The 17,281-nt window shown below is 50.5% G+C and overlaps 1 protein-coding gene across 5 annotated transcripts in view; it reads right to left on the minus strand.

The window, feature by feature from the left end:
* The window catches only part of LOC147728939 (dual oxidase maturation factor 1-like), a 185,717-nt gene that overhangs the window by 16,324 nt on the left and 152,112 nt on the right, over window positions 1–17,281 (minus strand). For 3 of the 5 annotated variants that reach the window (XR_015309167.1, XM_086959181.1, XM_086959183.1), the window contains one exon: window positions 788–955. Coding sequence is in view for 4 of the 5 variants with exons in the window: in XM_086959181.1 (XP_086815307.1) it covers window positions 788–955 (168 nt within the window). In the remaining variant the exon portion in view is untranslated. Of the gene's footprint in view, window positions 1–787; window positions 956–1,498; window positions 1,629–17,281 lie in introns of those variants that run through there. The other 2 variants (XM_086959184.1, XM_086959182.1) reach the window with 2 other exon arrangements.

Consider the following 17,281-nt stretch of genomic DNA (forward strand, 5'->3'; position numbering starts at 1 on the left):
GGCACGTAATTCACTACACAGGCAGGCTCTCTTTAGAAACCCCTCTCCCCACATATACTTCTTTTTCACCTAACTTAAGGCTCTGATTACACAAAGAAAAAATAGATTGCTTTCAGACTAGTTCCTCCGGAAATTCGATAGAGCTGGGGAAGCCAGCACGTCAGAAATGTCAATAGTGTCTGTGAAAATGCCCAATATCGAAAACTTCGGGTAGTTTACTCAAAAGGTGGGCTCCTGGAGATAGAGAATTCGAGGCAATAAAGAGGGTGCCTGCAAACTTCCAGTCAAAAAAAAGTTAAAGTATAGATGGCTCTGTCTCCTCCTAGTGTTCTAGGTGGTGACAGTTTGTGCCTGGCCAGCTTGTGTTGAGGTTGTTCTCTGCTGCTTTCCTGCAATAAACCGGTTGTGGTACATCTGTGGTCTCCAGCTACCTTACTACAAAGTACCTAGACACTATCTCGACCAGAGGCCTTCGGCCACATGTGAAAGATCCTGCCCCAGCCCTACCGGCCACGTGACAGCACTCCCACCATCCAGGAGCATGAGCCCGACAGCACCATCCCAGACTCCCTTAGGGGCCAGGGTGCTTCGGGTCAACGCTGAGGTGTTCACAGATCCAACCGTGACCATGAGTCAGCCGTGGCGACTGAGCGCGTGAACCCGCGGCAGGCCGGGGCCTGCCCGCCTTCCTTCAGGCCAGGGGCCCGCACGAGAGTGGATTATCAGAAGCTTCCTCTGACGCTGTCGAATAACAAACAGGAAGGGATGTGTGACTGACGGTCCTTACCGCGCGGCCTCGGATCCCCGGCAGGATGAGCAGGAAGGAGCAGGCGAACGTCAGGAAGACGATGATGACGATGATCAGGTGGACGTCGAAGATGAAGGGCCTCCTTCTCTGGGGATAGAAGGGGTAGACACCGTCGGAGAGCGTCATTGTTCTGATGTCTGCTGAAATCTGAAACAAAGAGAAAAAAAGAAGGGTTTATTCACGTGGCCAAATGCTTACGTCAGAATGTGTTCCCATTACATTAAAGTACAAAAATGTGCTTCTGTGGAACACAGAGTTACACACGCGTCTCCCACGACTGATCCCTGCAGGCGCCACACAGAGCACCTATGGGAGGTCGAGACAGCGCGTGAGGGAGGGAGCACCCTACGGAACGTCCTGGCATAGCACGCGCCACCTCACAGCAACCACAACTGCGCAACACCCTGAGTTCTGGGCATTCCATCTGAGCTGTGCTTTGCCTCTGCAGCACTGGAAACCTAGATGGCTGTGAGATCGCTGTAGGTGGCTACTTTACCTTTCGGGAAGTCAAGGTGTGAACGCGCCAGGCCTCCTATCCCTAAACAGCACCAGCTGCACATGTGACCTGTGACCCCACATTCCTTCTGGAGCACATCTAGAGAGGCACGTGCATTGTTCCTAAAGCCAAGCCTCACTTCGCACCTACTCAGATGAAACCCCTCCATGTACAACCAAAAGACGCTACATCACCCTTCTACTCCACGGGTCGCCGCCGAGAGCCTCGAGTCCAACCGAGCCCGGCTTCTCTGCACATCGAAGTGAGAGATGCGCGTTGCTGTGCGACAAGAAGTCGCCCTTCCCAAAGGAGGCTCCTGGAAATCCGGGCAGACAGCTCCCAGTTTCTGGCCACCTCCCTTCACTGCCGTCTCAGTCCAGCCCTGGAGTTGTTTACCCAGTCACAGCTCAGGATGATTGCATGATTTCACGCACAGCCCTGTCTAAAGGAGCGTGCGGTGTCACAGGCAGCCAAGCCAACGAGCTACCTGACACAAAATCAACAGACCAGAGCCGCTGCGCTGGGCACACCCCCCAAATGGACATGTTCCTCAAAATATATATAAAGAAAAAGGAATTCTGAAAATGGAAATTTTTAAAACGTTTGTAAACCTCTTGAAGGCAATGCGAACACCTCACAACTTTTACTTATTTTAAATACTGAGCAATGAGAACATCACACAATTACAACAATTATAAAAGTGGCATGTGCAGTGTCCTTTCTAGGCAGCGGCAAATAAAACTGGCCCGCTTCCCCGAGGGACAGCACGTTGAGTATCACCACTGCCGAAAGGCAGCCCCCTCAGAGCAGCCACCCACAGCATTGTCCCAGACCATAGGGACCCCTTCCTTTCCCGCCAAGGCCCCCTTGGACCAACTCCCCTCGGCGTCTATTGCACAAAGTCCTAGCACCCCAGCATCCGTGCAAACCCCAATCTCTACCCCAAGCCTGTATTCACATCAGCAGAAAGTCCCGCCCCTTCTAGGTGTGAAATCCTGTGGCTAGGAGTAGCCCAGTTGTGCGGCTGGCTGGCCACGAATCATTCCTTTGGGGCAGTCACAAAACTTTGCTGATGTAAATTTGACTGACTTCACTTTACATTCACCAGACTTATGTTCATCCAAGTACCCCAGGCCTTCAAATTGGGCTGGTGAAAATCAAATTCCTAAACACAGACCCCTCCCCACCTCTGCCCTGCAGGCCTCCACCATTTGAAGCAAGTGAGGGGTGTCTGAGAGAAAGCCCCCAAGCCCCCAAAACAGTGCAATGTTCAGCGCTTTAAGACAATCACTCATCTCTCGATGCTTTCTAAATAGATTTGCAGTAAGAGTGTAAATAATGAAGGCCAACTGGGCAGCCATGATACAGCACCCTCACGAGAGATGACTCCCACGTTAGTGGCCTGCACTGAACAATTCTGTATATTTCAGACAAGCAACGAGAAGTAACCCTAGCTTGGCTCGCAACAATGTAGGGGGGTGTTTTGTTTAATTTCACTGGTGAACTCACAAAAAGAAGTGTACAGCTTCCGAATCAAAAGCAGAAGCCCCCTACCACATTCTTGAAATATTGTCAACGTTACAACGTTATTGGGAACGCAGCTTTCCCAACTGGTACCCAGACACCCATAGCCGCCTTGTTAAGCTAGCGCCCTGGGCGTGGGCGGAGAGAAGTGTGGCACCCTAGCTGACGGTAGTGACAGCAGGGGGCCCTTTTGTGTTCACTGGTCGGTACCTGGATGAGCAGGGACTGGCCCCTAAACACAAGCATCCCGGGACTTCCCCAGCTCACCTAAACCACGGATAGCTTAGCTGCCTCGCGCTGATGAGGGTTTTGTTGATGTGTGTCAACAGGGGCGAGACTGGGAAAGCAGGGGGCAATAGAGTGTGAAAAACGTTGCCCAAACTATTATAATGAAGGATTAAAACCACTTTAAACTGGCAAATCAGACAGAAACGAGCACAGAGGGACACGGACAAGGCTGGGGAAAGACTCGATGGGTGCTGCTGTTGGCATGCCTTAATGCACACTGCTCTCGGCGCCCCTCAGAATATTTGCGCCCTGGGCCTTGGCCCAGCTCGCCCATACCAAAAGCCAGCCCTGCAGACACTCGTGGGATCGAGAAGGAGCAACACTTTCTCATCACTTGCATTGGGAATGCAAAAATGCCTCAAGGCGCTTCCTAAACTTGGACTGGTTCTGCTCCTTGAATGACGCGGGTTGAGCTCAGCCAGGCGGCGGGATCCAGGAATTCGAGCCGCCTCTTTCAGCCCCGACCCACAGTGACCTATTCCTGCCGCACGGGCTGTTGATTCGCCTGTTCCGGACCCCACACGTGCCGCAACGGTACAGATCGGTCTAATAAGAGTCTCAGGAACGACCTTCTTCAGAGTCGGGTTCTCCCGGCCCCTGCGGCCTAGGCCCTGTCTCAGAGTTAGAGTTCCGGCTCTCTTACCAGTTGATGGAGGTCACGCAAGAGACTCCAGAGCCTTCCACTCGCTCTAGCTTCCTGTCGAAATTGAGACTTTATGAGCACTCGGCAGTAGCACAACTTCAATTATAACACGTGTCTTCATGAACTGTCTCGGCCTCAGCTGTAACTTGTCTGAGCCGGAATATTCCCCTCCATAAGCTTTACTTGGCAACCCCCTAGTGATGCGCCATGGTCTCTGATCACTTTCTTCGCCCATTAACCATTCTCGCAAAGGCTGAGCTCATGTTTAATCCACTTGCACGGTCCAGGCATCCGTGTGGATTCCGCACTCTGTTCTGGCCCACTGAAGGAGCCAAGTGTCAGGCCCGTGCATGCCTGCGCCCTGTGACTGCTCCTGTACACACAGCATGGGGCCGGGGTCTACTCTTAGGACAGACTGTCTACGCAGCGGCCTGCGCCTGACCTCCGCGTGGATGAAGGGTGCCTGACCCTCGCGTGGATGAAGGGTGCCTGACCCTCGCGTGGATGGATGAAGGGTGCCTGACCCTCGCGTGGATGAAGGGTGCCTGACACTCAGCCTCCTCTCCTGCCCCCTGGCTCTAGGACCAGACAAGACACTGAACACTTTAGATAGACATTCACATAAAAGCAGACTACCTTTAATCAATAGCAGAGAAGGAAAAGGGAGCAGATCAACAAAGCAGCACGCGTGTTAATCGAGCGACTCGAGCACACTGCCGAATCTAGGATCGAAATAAATATATTTTTGTCAAATGAACAACCAACGGGGACGCAAGGAAAAGTCCTGCCCTTATCACTGTTGTCTCCAGGTAGTTGGAAGGACAGAGACGCGCTCTATTTTCGTTGAAAAGATAAACCGGTGAGTTTGGCCCCTTTTCAAGTTATGTTTGGATTTTAATAACCTGGGGAAGCAGATTTGTTGTTGCGAGCTTCTGTTATCTTATTGCCCATTCCATATGACACCGGTCCCGCGTTGTCATGGTTTTTATTTCCTGCACGTGGCTGCCAATTGGCTGCATCTCACGAATTTCACCTTCCTTCTGTCCTGCTAAACTAAACTACAAGTCCCAGCATGCGAAGGGGGGTTTGACTAAAAATCAAGGACATGGGATGAGTTGGTACCATTGCAGCTTTTAAGTGCTATCTTTAAAAGTGCTACTGCATGAATGCAGGAAAGGGTGGGGGGGAGTAATTGCAGGAGACGGTGAAGTGAAACAAGTACAAATACCTTTGGACTAAGTGCATTTGAGTCAACACACTACTGAATCCAAACAAGCCAATATGAATGAAAAAAACAAGCATCGGTTTTGCCCATGTAATAAATAAATAGCTGTTTTCATCAATCATCGTGAAGGAAAGAGCTCCCTGACAGATAACACATTGTGGAGAGGATGTGGCACAGTGGTCAGAGCTGCTGACTTGAGAGCTAGTGATCCGGGTTCAGTCTTGGCTGTGCTGCTCAATACTCTGTGATACTATGCAAATCACGTAATCTCTCCAGGTGCTAAATTGTTATATAAATATGCTGCAATAGTAAAAGGCAAAACCTTATGAAAATATAGTTTCACCAAAGTGGATGTTTCTGTAGTTCGGCACAGGAACCTGAAAAGTGAAGCGGACAATGAACAAGCATTGATAAATGCAGGAAAATATGCTACATCCAATAGAAATGGAGGAAAGGTTAGTGGCACGCACAGGCACCAATGAGAAAGAAAGAGAGAAGGCAGGATGTAAGTCCCTTTTAAGTTTATATTAAAAACAATAGATTTCTCAAGCACAGCACTGTGCAGGCAAAACCTCAAAAAGTCAAACAAAAGTACGAAAATCAGCAGAAGATACTATATACATGTAACAGGGACACTGTCCATGACCGTCAGCCAGCAGCGGCCAGTGCAGATGAGCGCAGTAGGGTGGAGGGGTCCCGACAGACGACGGAATAGGGCAAATTAGCTATTTCTGTCTTCTGTCGACATTCCCCCCAGCACTGCCCCAACGCCCTTACCTGCACCGGCTGCTGCTGGCGTCAGCAACATACCAAAAGGCGAGACCCATGAAATTGAGTCACAATACAAAACCAAGAAATGTTAAAAGACACATGAAAGAACCAATGACAATTACTGAGCCTGCCAAAAACCCATTGAGAAGATACAGAGTCTCGAAGGAGACTACGCATGCGCTGCCCAGACAGGACCTAAAGATCCCTGCAAGCCGCCCTTGCAGGACCGGGTAAGGACACTGTGTTTAAGACCCATTTTACAGAGATAACAGGTCACTGGTCAGACTAAGATGCCATTGTGTCTGGAAACTTACAACTTCTAATCCAAACTCTGAAGAAACACTTAACCAGATGCACCGTGAATATCTTTTTCATGAAGTACACACCATGACTGGCAATCTTTCAAATTTGTGTATACAATTTGAAGCTTGGCACTTGTATATAGTCTTATCATTCCTGATTTGAACACTTGATTCCCCCTGTTCACATTTTCAGAGGTACAGCCTCTGCTCTACCTATCAGCTCTTGTTGACAACAAAACTGTGTCTGTGGTGTTCTGTGTGCCTGTTAAAACCTTGGATCTGTGATTTCACTGCATATCCCATCTGCAAACACCCTAGTGTTGTCCACCCATTTCGCAATCCATTGAAATGAAACCATAAAGTATTGAGAAAGTCAAGCCAAAATGCAAGGCCGTATTTGCAGAAGCAACGTTAACACAGATGAGCACCAAGTTTCGAGAGTGTTTTATCAAATAGTAGCATCACAAACACCCACAAGAAGGACATGTCCTTTTTTGCCATTTACTGGCCTTTTTGATCCAAATATGGTTTTGGCTTTCTAAACAATGGCATTTTCACAAACTGTGGCACTTTTATATTTTATGCAAAAAACACATATTTCTCCGAGTTCTTTGCAATATTTATTGCATTTTGTTTCCCACAGTGAAACTTTTAGGGTGTTTTAATCGGGCATTCACTCCCAATAAATTTCAAATATTTCTGTATATTGGTCTGTACTAAGGGTACACTTCTCTCTCTTGATACAGACAGTTACTAAACTCACATGGTACTCATTTTATCGGCTGTAGAAAGATGAAATCCTGAGTGGACCTGCTGCGATTTAAACTTGGGACTACAGATCCCTGGGGTGAATGCCTTAGTCCACTGAGCCACCATATGCGGGTATGAGCCACCAGACCTGGGTGAAGATGCCAGGCTTAGAACGAGATCTCTCAGATCAACAGCCAACACCGTAGGTGCCTAATAAGTAGACTACTGAACCATCTGCCATTCTTTAAGTGGGCATTCTAGGCTTGGAAGAGGTGGGATGTGTGTATAAGAGAGTCGAGTCCCAGCATGGAACAGTAGAATTTGCGGCTATTCAGTGTGACCGGCACAGCAGAATTGTAGCACATTGAAACAGAACCATGGAAAACCACCAACCCACCGACGACCAGAGGCTATGATGCAGGAATCCCTCGCCTACAGAAGAACTGTAGTGGAGAATTCAAGATAAAAAACCTAGGCTCCCCCCTGGCAGATGAGCTCTGCCGGAGGATTTGCAATGTAAATCCCAGGGCCATACGGCCATGATCTAGGATTCACAATGTACATCCCCGGGTCCCCCTGGGGCTTATGGCCATGATACAGGATTCACAATGTAATTCCCAGGGTCCCCAGGGCCATACGGCCATGATACAGGATTCACAATGTAAATCCCCGGGTCCCCCTGGGGCTTATGGCCATGATACCGGATTCACAATGTAATTCCCAGGGTCCCCAGGGCCATACGGCCATGATACAGGATTCCCAATTTAAATCCTAGGGTCCCCCAGGGCCATCCGGCCATGATACAGGATTCCCAATTTAAATCCTAGGGTCCCCCAGGGCCATCCGGCCATGATACAGGATTCGCAATGTAAATCCCTGGGCCACCCTTTATCAAGTGACTCTGCTAGAAGATGTGCAGTTGGACTCTCAGGCTCCCACTGGAGGAGTCAGAGTGACAAGTAGCAGGAACATTCAAAAACGATACCCAGGTTGGCCAGTGGCAGCTGGGTCATGCTGTGGAATTTTAGTTTGCGATCTGAACATCATCTGCGCCAGCTTGTCACCTATGTACTACGTGCACGGCAGCCATTTTAGATATCTTGGTCTCCCTGTCCACGATCGATCACCAGCACGCCTCTCTGACCCAGCAAGCAGCCTCCGCGCACCCTGGCTCCCCCTCCTTCCCCCTCATGAGCGTGACCCTTCTGCATGACCCTGTCCTTGGGAGTCACGCCAGCGCCTGACCAACACCTCCTCTCCTCCTATGAATGCCCCTCTGTTGATAAACCATCCCTCAGCCTGATTGTCCACGCAGCATGAATACCACTCCTTTGATGACCCCTTTCCCCGTGTCCAGCTGTCCACACAGGTCTGAGGCCATCGCCTAAGCCGGCAGATATCATTCACTGCCCCTTATTGCACGAGGTCGCTCTCCTTCAAAGGACCCTCTATTGATCCAGGCCTCCCCACCCCCTGTGATTTGATCAAGTGCACACATCCTAAGACTCGACGGAACACTCAGCTGCGTGATGACCCCCCTCCTCTTATCAGCAGGTTGAGGACCTCTATTGTGGGGATACATGGGGGTGGGATGGACACGAGGATTACGGGGATGTCTTTTCCTTTATGCTACAATGTTCTGATTGTAATAAAGAAAGGTCACATGCCATAAACCAGTGTATAAGAGGCCAGGCCTCCGAGAGGCTGTTAGAGCACCTCGAGACGATACCTTGTTGTCTGATCTGATGCGTTCTGCTCCGTCGGAATAAACTTCTGTTTCCTGCCTTCTGGTCTCCGGCGCCTGCCTCATTGCTTGGTAAACTTGAATGGTACAAGGGCGGTTAGCGCCGGGCAACTCTTGAGAAAGGTCCTAGCCCTACCTTTTTCCACAATTGGCGTCCCAAAGCGTGGGGCCCATCAGCGACACGTGGATCCAGTGGGAGAGGTCCCGACGACAGAGTGAACGACTGCAACGATCGGGAAGAGCTCGTGTCCGATAGACCCTCGTCTGACAGCCGATCATCCGACCTTCACTAGTTCTGAACAGACCTCTCTCGAGTGATCTACGGTCCTGACTGGGAACCATCAGGAGTGCCACGAACATCACGAAGGAGAGAGGACGATCGGGCGCTGGATCCAGAGGACAGGAAACCGTCCATGCGGTCCGGGTAAGGTCGTGTAAACACGACGAATTGAGGAAAATTGTTTGTTTGGATAATACTAGTATTACGCTTTGTTGAAACCTCTGGAGATTCGCTGTCTGCAAACGGGGAAAAACAAACAGGCTCTCTCTTTGCAAACAGTGAAGGATAGGTAACGCAGACTTTTGTCCCCATTGTAATCCGTCGTGCCTATCTTCCTCCCCCACTGTTTCCCGAACTATCGTTCGTGGATTATTGTCTGGAGATTCTTTTTCTGCAAACAGGGAAAAACAAGGTCTCTCTTTGCAGGGAGAGAAAGAGTAGGTAACGATAACTTTTCGTGCCCACTTATTCTCCCCACTGAATTGTTTTGATTGACCGATTGTTCGGTATTGGTTCGTTTGAGGTATTCACCGCCGGCAAACAACGGAGAATAGAAATATTCTGTCTAGTCTTTGCCCGCCGTGATAAGATAGGTAAGTGCAGACTTTTTGTCCCTGGTGTAAACCGTCATGCCTATCTTCTCCCCACTGGTTGGTAGCCTGTTTAGCCCGGACCGCTTATTAGAGATGAACCATCCAGCTCCACTGGAGGGCACCCCTAATAAGGACATGTTCACTAAGTATGGACTAGTCGCTATAGCTTACACTAGACTATGGCATAAATATACGAAAAAGAACCCTGAAAGTCAGTGGCCACTGATAGGTTCCTTTAATGAAAATAAAATAAGAACATTAGAAATAGCGCTCCAGAAGAATAAGACCACGCCCACCATGCTCGACAGTATCGGCATGTGGCACAAAGAAACGGAACAACGAAAGAAAAGAGAAGAAGCAAAAGTAGGGAAAGAATTACGAAAGGCAGCTCACCTAGCCGCAAAGCAACTAGAAGAGGAAATAAAAGAAAGAAAAGAAGCTACACAAAACCAAGAATCAGGGTCAACAGGCCAATGCCCTGTTAGGACCCCCTCTGCACTCTACCCTGAATTGCCCTCCAAACAACGGGCAAACGATGAGTTACTGCTAGGTCCCCCAATCATCTACATGCCCCCTCCATATGCTCCCAGCCAACGAAACCTGCAAGCCCCGAGTGTGAGTGAAAGTGACCCTAGTGCTAGTGCACCGGCCCTTACGGCCTCCGCACCAGCCACATTAACAACTTCGTCAAACGACCCCGAGGCTAGCGAACAATCATCAGCCAGGCTAAGTAGGTTAAGCAAAGATGAGCGGGATGGGATCGACAAAATAGCAAAGACATTGGTAGAACGAAGGGAGAGCGAAGAATACACAATGAGCATATATAATTCACATGCCGACAGCCACAAACGGCACTTCATCTTGCGATTCAGCTACCACACCCTGAACGCGTATGAAGATAGGTATCAGAGTAAGGGTCCCGCTAAACTAACAACACTGTATAGGAAGATTGATGTTGGAGATGGGACTGAACGTGAGGCGACGGAACTCTTCATGCAAATGCTTGAGGTCTTCCGCCACCTCGCGGAACAGAAACCAGAAGCCAAGGCTACGGTCCCTGAAACAACTTCGGTAGAAATAGCCAATACCATGATGCCTATCAGAGAGGCGGCTCCTTACTGGATCCCGCCACGGGGCCAGGGAACGAACGATGATATTAATAATGAAGATGCAAAGGGGAGGGTTGTGTACAATTGGGTTTACCAACCATGGGACCGACAGGATATCCTAACCTTCAAACAAACCCTGCCCGATTTAAGAAAGAACCCGACGGCATTTTATACCGAATTAGGCACAGCCTTGGGTTCGACAATAATGACTTTAGCAGATATTGACTTGTTCTTCGGGTTATGCCTGCCAGCTGACGTGTGGAAGCAAATCCGGAAGGCTGACCACACGGATCTGTTTGGACATACCTGGGACCAACTCGGTAAACTAGATAAACAGCGAGAGCCGGGGAGTAAACCAGTGAAGGACATACTGGAACTCCCAGACAAACTGGTCCAGAAGTTAAAGACCCTGGTCCCGGAAAGAAAAGTAGACTGGTCGATAGTCACGGCCTGTCGACAGAAACCCCAGGAGGATGTGTCAGAATACTTCTCCCGATTCGAGACAGTGTTCTCCGACTACAGTGGCCAAGACATGACCACCGCAACCGGACAGCACCTGTTTGTGCAAAATTATGTAAAGGGATTAACACAAGAAGTCTCCCAAAAACTGCAGACGAGTGAGAGCAGTTGGGGGGCCTCCAAACCCGCAGCTATCCTTCAGATGGCTCAGTATTACGAGCACCAAAAGAATGAGAATGATAGGGCGTCCGAGAAAAAGAAGAAAGATTTAAAGGAAAGGGTCATGATAGCCCAGATACAGGGTATAGCGCTAGGACGGGAACACCAAAGGGGGAACTACCAATCAACCACCCCCAGAGATCTACCTCCTAAAGATCACACCCCAGCACCCCACACTGGACGTAGAGACGTTAGCAATGACCAATGCGCCTTCTGCAAAGGGCTCGGCCATTGGAAATTCCAGTGTCCGGTTCTGCTAGAAATGAATAGAAATAGGGATTCCAGGGATGTGGCAGGTGGCCCAAGAAATAGAGTACAAGGACGAGGGAGCACCAACGACACCAACAAAGACAGATCAGGGAGACTGAACACGTTTGACCGTCCCCGACAGAACCAATATCAGCTGTCCGAAGGTGAACATGCCCCCGATTTTGCATAGGACTGCCAGGGGCAAGGGAGGGATCAAGTCGAGCTCTGTGTTGACCAGCAAGGTCCTTATGTCACCGCTAAGGTCTTGGGTACAGAGTCTCCATTCTTGGTAGACACTGGGGCGACACGTAGTGTGTTATCAAAACGACTGATTCCAAGGGCACCCTTGTCTGGCTCACACATAACGTCGATAGGTTTCGATGGGACGCCCTCCACTAACCCCCTGTCCGTACCTATTACCTTTGACCTAGAAAGCAACACTACTGACGCGACATTTCTACTCTCCTCCAACTCCCCTGACGCCATTATGGGTATTGACTTACTGAAACATTTTCGAGCTACCATTAGGTGTTCCCCAGATGGAATACGAGTCATCCTATACGACAACCCAGACATGCCCAGATCCCCTCCCCCACGACACATGTGCTCCATAACTGACGCTGACCTGTCCCTGCTTGACACCCTACCTCCGTACCTATGGGCCAAAAATGACTCTGATGTGGGGCGAATGATGATTGATCCTATTCACATAACTGTACGACAGGACGCTATGCTCCCGAAACTCCCGCAATATCGGATATCGCCAGAGGGTGAGAAGGCACTGGTAGCGATCATTCAGTCTCTGGTAGATGCAGGAGTGGTTGAAGAGGTGGTTAGCAACGTCTGCAACAGCCCAATCCTACCTATTGTTAAGAAGCAAGGTGAAGGAGATGAGAAGGCGTACCGCTTCATCATCGACTTGCGAGAGATTAACAAAGTGGTTGTACCCCAATATCCTGTGGTCTCTGATATCACCACCATTCTGACCCTCATCCCGTCCACTGCCACCACCTTCACTGTTATCGACCTTAAGAACGCGTTTTTCTCTATCCCCATTCATCCAGACAGCCGTTATCTCTTCGGCTTCACTTTAAAATCCCGTTCGTACCGATTTTGTAGAGCTCCCCAGGGGTACACTGAAAGTCCCAGCATTTACAGCCAGGCCCTCAAAAGGCAGCTAGATGCCTTCCAGCTACCAGATGGAGTGGTGTTGATCCAATATGTTGACGATATCCTGTTGGCGGCTGACACCACCCCGCTTGCAACGACAGCCACCGTCCAACTCCTACACTTTCTTGCAGAAAATGGCCATAAAGTCTCCAAAAAGAAGTTACAGTTCTGTCAGCCACAGGTGACTTACCTAGGCCATCTTCTGTCCAAAGAAGGGAGGAAACTTACACCCGACCGAATCCAAACAATCCTAGACACCCCTATCCCAAAAACACAAAAGCAGGTCCGCTCTTTGGTTGGCCTAACCTCTTTTTGCAGACAGTGGTTGCCTAATTACAGCCTCATTGTGAAACCATTGCTTGCTCTGCTGACCAAAGATGTCCCCTCCCCGCTTCCTTGGACCGCTGAGTGTCAAGACTCCTTTAAGGAATTACGGGATGCACTCTGCTCAGCGCCTGTCCTAGGAACCCCGGATTACTCCAAACCCTTCTCCCTCTTCACCCACGAAAGGGAGGGATGCGCATTGTCTGTCCTAACTCAATCGATTGGTCCTAAGCAGCGCCCTTGTGCCTACTTCTCCGCCACTCTTGATCCTGTAGCCAGAGCTTTGCCTGCCTGCCTTCGAGCAGTAGCCGCCGCTGCTGTCTCTATCCGTCAGAGCGAGGGAATTGTACTTTCCAACTCCCTCACAGTGCTAGTACCCCATGCAGTCGACACCCTCTTGAACCAGACCAAGACCCAACACCTGACTAGCGCACGACTGACAGGGTATGAGTTGACTCTGCTTGCACCCCACATCACACTAAAGAGATGCACGACTTTGAACCCTGCCACATTGTTACCCCTGCCTGAAAATGACCCCGACATTCCTCCCATCCACGACTGTGTGACCCTCACGGACGAACAAACTAGGAGTAGGGTTGACCTCCGAGACACTGCTTTTCCTGACCCTGATGGAGAGCTATGGGTAGACGGCTCATGCATCAAACTCCCAGATGGCACCACTTCAGCTGCCTATGCAGTAACAACAGCCCGAACAGTAGTTGAGACAGCCTGCATCACACAACGATCTGCCCAGGCAGCAGAGCTGATAGCCCTCACCCGAGCATGCATCATAGCCGCAGGGACCACCACGAACGTATATACGGACAGCCAGTATGCCTTCGGAGTGGTCCACCATTTTGGACTCCTGTGGAGGGAGAGGGGATTCCTGACGTCCCACGGCACCCCAATCCTCCACGGAGATCTAGTTTCCGCTCTGATTGAAGCAGTTCTCCTCCCCAAACGATTAGCGGTGATCAAATGTCAGGCACACAAAAGGGTCACAGACTTAGTCGGACTAGGGAATGCATTGGCCGACATCACTGCACGAACCACAGCTGAGAATAGGACAGTGACACGTATGTATGTGACCAGGTCACAAGCAGAAACATGGAGTGACACGAGGGTAATGATCAGGGACATACAGTCGGCCAGCACCCCTCACGAGCTGACTAAGTGGGCAAGGGTGGGTTTGAAGGATGAGGAGGGCTGCTGGCGAACGAAGGATGCAAACAAGTGGTTACTGCCCGACTCATATCTGATCCCCATACTGACGATGGCACACTCCCCCGCACACATAGGATCTGCACCCATGATCGAACTCATTTCCAAAGTCTGGCATAACGACAAAATCCCTGACTCAGCCAGACGCCTAGTTCAGCAGTGCCTTATCTGTCTGCAACACAACCCCGGGAAAGGAACTGTAGTACCCCGGGGAGGGTTCGGGACCCCCAATCACCCCTTCGAGGTCCTTCAGATGGACTACATCCAACTAGAGAGATGCCAAAGCCTGAAGTATGTACTAGTCATCGTGTGTGCCTTCAGCAAATGGGTAGAAGCCTATCCAACCCGTGACAACACTGCCATGACTACTGCCAAAGTACTACTGAAGGAATTCTTCCCTCGCTATGGCCTTTGTCGAATTCTATGGAGCGACAATGGCCCCCACTTCATAGCTGAGGTTATCCAATTAATCCTAAAGGGGTTGGGGGTGAAGCAACGATTTCATGCGGTCTTCCACCCCCAATCCGCCGGTCTAGTGGAACGCCATAATGCCACACTGAAGCTGAAACTGGCAAAAATAGTGGCCACCACTGGACTTAACTGGCCGGATGCCCTCCCACTGGCCTTGTTATCGATGCGCTCCACTCCCACCAAGCATCATTTGACCCCCTACGAGGTTGTATTTGGGCGACCAATGAACCTCTGGACTGCTCCCAAACCGACCTCCATTCATGACGTCCCGGACGTCCTACTATCTGATTATTTGTGCAAGTTAACTAAAACGTTGTCTGTCATTCATCAATAGGTGCAGCAGGCCATCCCCGATGCTTCCAGGGGCCCCGGCCATGACATCCAACCGGGAGATTTCGTGTTGATACGAAATTTCCGGCGGACCAAGAGTCTGGAACCGCGGTGGACGGGCCCCTGGCAAGTGCTGATTACCACCCGAACGGCGCTTCGAGTGGAGGGGAAGAAGCACTGGCTGCACGCCCATCATTGCCGGAAGGTCTCTGCAAACCTGGCCACGACAGAAAACGTCAGCGCCCAAGAAGAGCTCCTGAGTAAAGACCGACCGATATTGGACTGTTATCCCGATACTGAGGCACTCGAACTTGCAAAATTCTCTGATCCCACTGTGCCATCCAGAGAAGGGTATTTCCTGCGTCGAAAGGAGGGAGTTTCGGCTAAGTAGGCCACGGACTAAGTTAAATCTCAGAACGGTGACCTACACACAATCAAGGGTCGCCGGGAGAGAAGCTAAACGAAGTCTGTGGTTCTGCCCACTACCGAGCCCCTTGAAGGTGATGGAAGCGCCAAATAAGAAGATGATGGAAGCGCCAGACAAGAAGATGATGGAAGCAACGGGAAATACCCAGTATAGAAATCCAAAGACTGACAACCTGCACAAATCAAAGACAATTGCACTCTTCATTGTCTTCCTCTTCTGCCTCCTCCTCATGACCTCCTTCTGGATTCTGGAGGAAAGCACACCGGCTCATGAGGCATTGCTACCTACTGTACAGCCAACACCCCTGAAAGAGCATCACCTAATCCCTCTGTCGCCTCAGCTCCGAGAAAGGCGCAGGGAATTCTGGAACAATTCCTTCGTGCAACTGTTGCACCAACACAACCTTGCTGCAAATGCTACGAACTGTTGGATCTGCGGGTTGCTCCCGCATGCCACTGGACACTCCATCCCCTTCATCCCTTCACCCTTCTCAGTTCACGGCTCTTGCCTCGCCTGGTTGATCCTCATGCAAGAGAGCCACAAGGACAACGCCACCTCCAGCCGGACAGTGTCACACTTCTACTCTGGGTTCTGGCTGAACAAAACAGGAAAGACCCCTGCTGCCCTGTGTCCTGCGCTCGCAGGCGCCACCTTCATCAAAGACATTCCAGCCAAAGAACGAGTCGAAGTACAGGTGCTCCACAATCCAGCCAGAACCACCTTCACTCATCTGCAAAAACAAACTACTGCCACTCTAACTGTGGCCCTGTCTGTTATCAATGTCACAGGTCTCGTGTGTCTCGAAGGCCATGGAACGCAGCTGGTGGGCCACAGCGCCTGCCGAATCACCAGAACATTGGACTCAGTTGACCCCCCTTCCTTTGTTGCTTCTCCAAACATGTACTTCGTGTGTGGCACCAAGGCTTACACCTGGCTCCCGAGAGGCTGGAAGGGCACCTGTTATATTGCCTTCGTTCTTCCACCCACATATGTAGCCCCTGCCAACCACCACCGGCAGAGGCGTGCAGACGACCTTGGACAAGCCGACTCCACTGGAGCACAGTTCCTGGATGCAGCAAAGGGACTTGTTCCTCTGTGGGGCCCAATGGCAAACAGCCGTGCTATCCGACACCTGACCCAGGCAGTAGAAACAACGATCAACATCACGGCTGGCATCCTCGCCAACAACACTGCGGAGCTTCAGGCGGTCCGCCTCGTGACCCTTCAAAATCGTCTTGTCTTAGACGTGGTCCTAGCCGACCGAGGAGGAGCATGCCGCATCATCGGATCCAGCTGCTGCACCTTCGTGCCAGACAACTCGCCTTCGGTCTACAAAGCCATTGAACACCTCCACAGACTGTCCTCAGAGGTTCACCAAGAACAGGAAGGATGGTCGCTTGGGAGCTGGTTTTGGGACACTTTGAAAAATTGGGGTTGGAAGTTGTTTTCCTTCGTGCTGATACCTGTTGTGATATTATGTGGGTGTTGCTTAGGTATCCAATGTCTGCCACCTTTGTGCGGCCTTGTTTCTAACTGTATGTGCCCAAAGACTTTGGACTTCCGAAATGAGCACATGAGCCCCCTCTATGAAGTAGAAATACGTGGCCTTATGGGGATAAATCCAAACTGACAAGTTGGCGAGACATGTTAAAAGGGAGGACTGTGGAATTTTAGTTTGCGATCTGAACATCATCTGCGCCAGCTTGTCACCTATGTACTACGTGCACGGCAGCCATTTTAGATATCTTGGTCTCCCTGTCCACGATCGATCACCAGCACGCCTCTCTGACCCAGCAAGCAGCCTCCGCGCACCCTGGCTCCCCCTCCTTCCCCCTCATGAGCGTGACCCTTCTGCATGACCCTGTCCTTGGGAGTCAC

This window comes from Lissotriton vulgaris, chromosome 2_2 (assembly GCF_964263255.1).
Source record: "Lissotriton vulgaris chromosome 2_2, aLisVul1.2, whole genome shotgun sequence".
NCBI lineage: Eukaryota > Metazoa > Chordata > Amphibia > Caudata > Salamandridae > Lissotriton > Lissotriton vulgaris.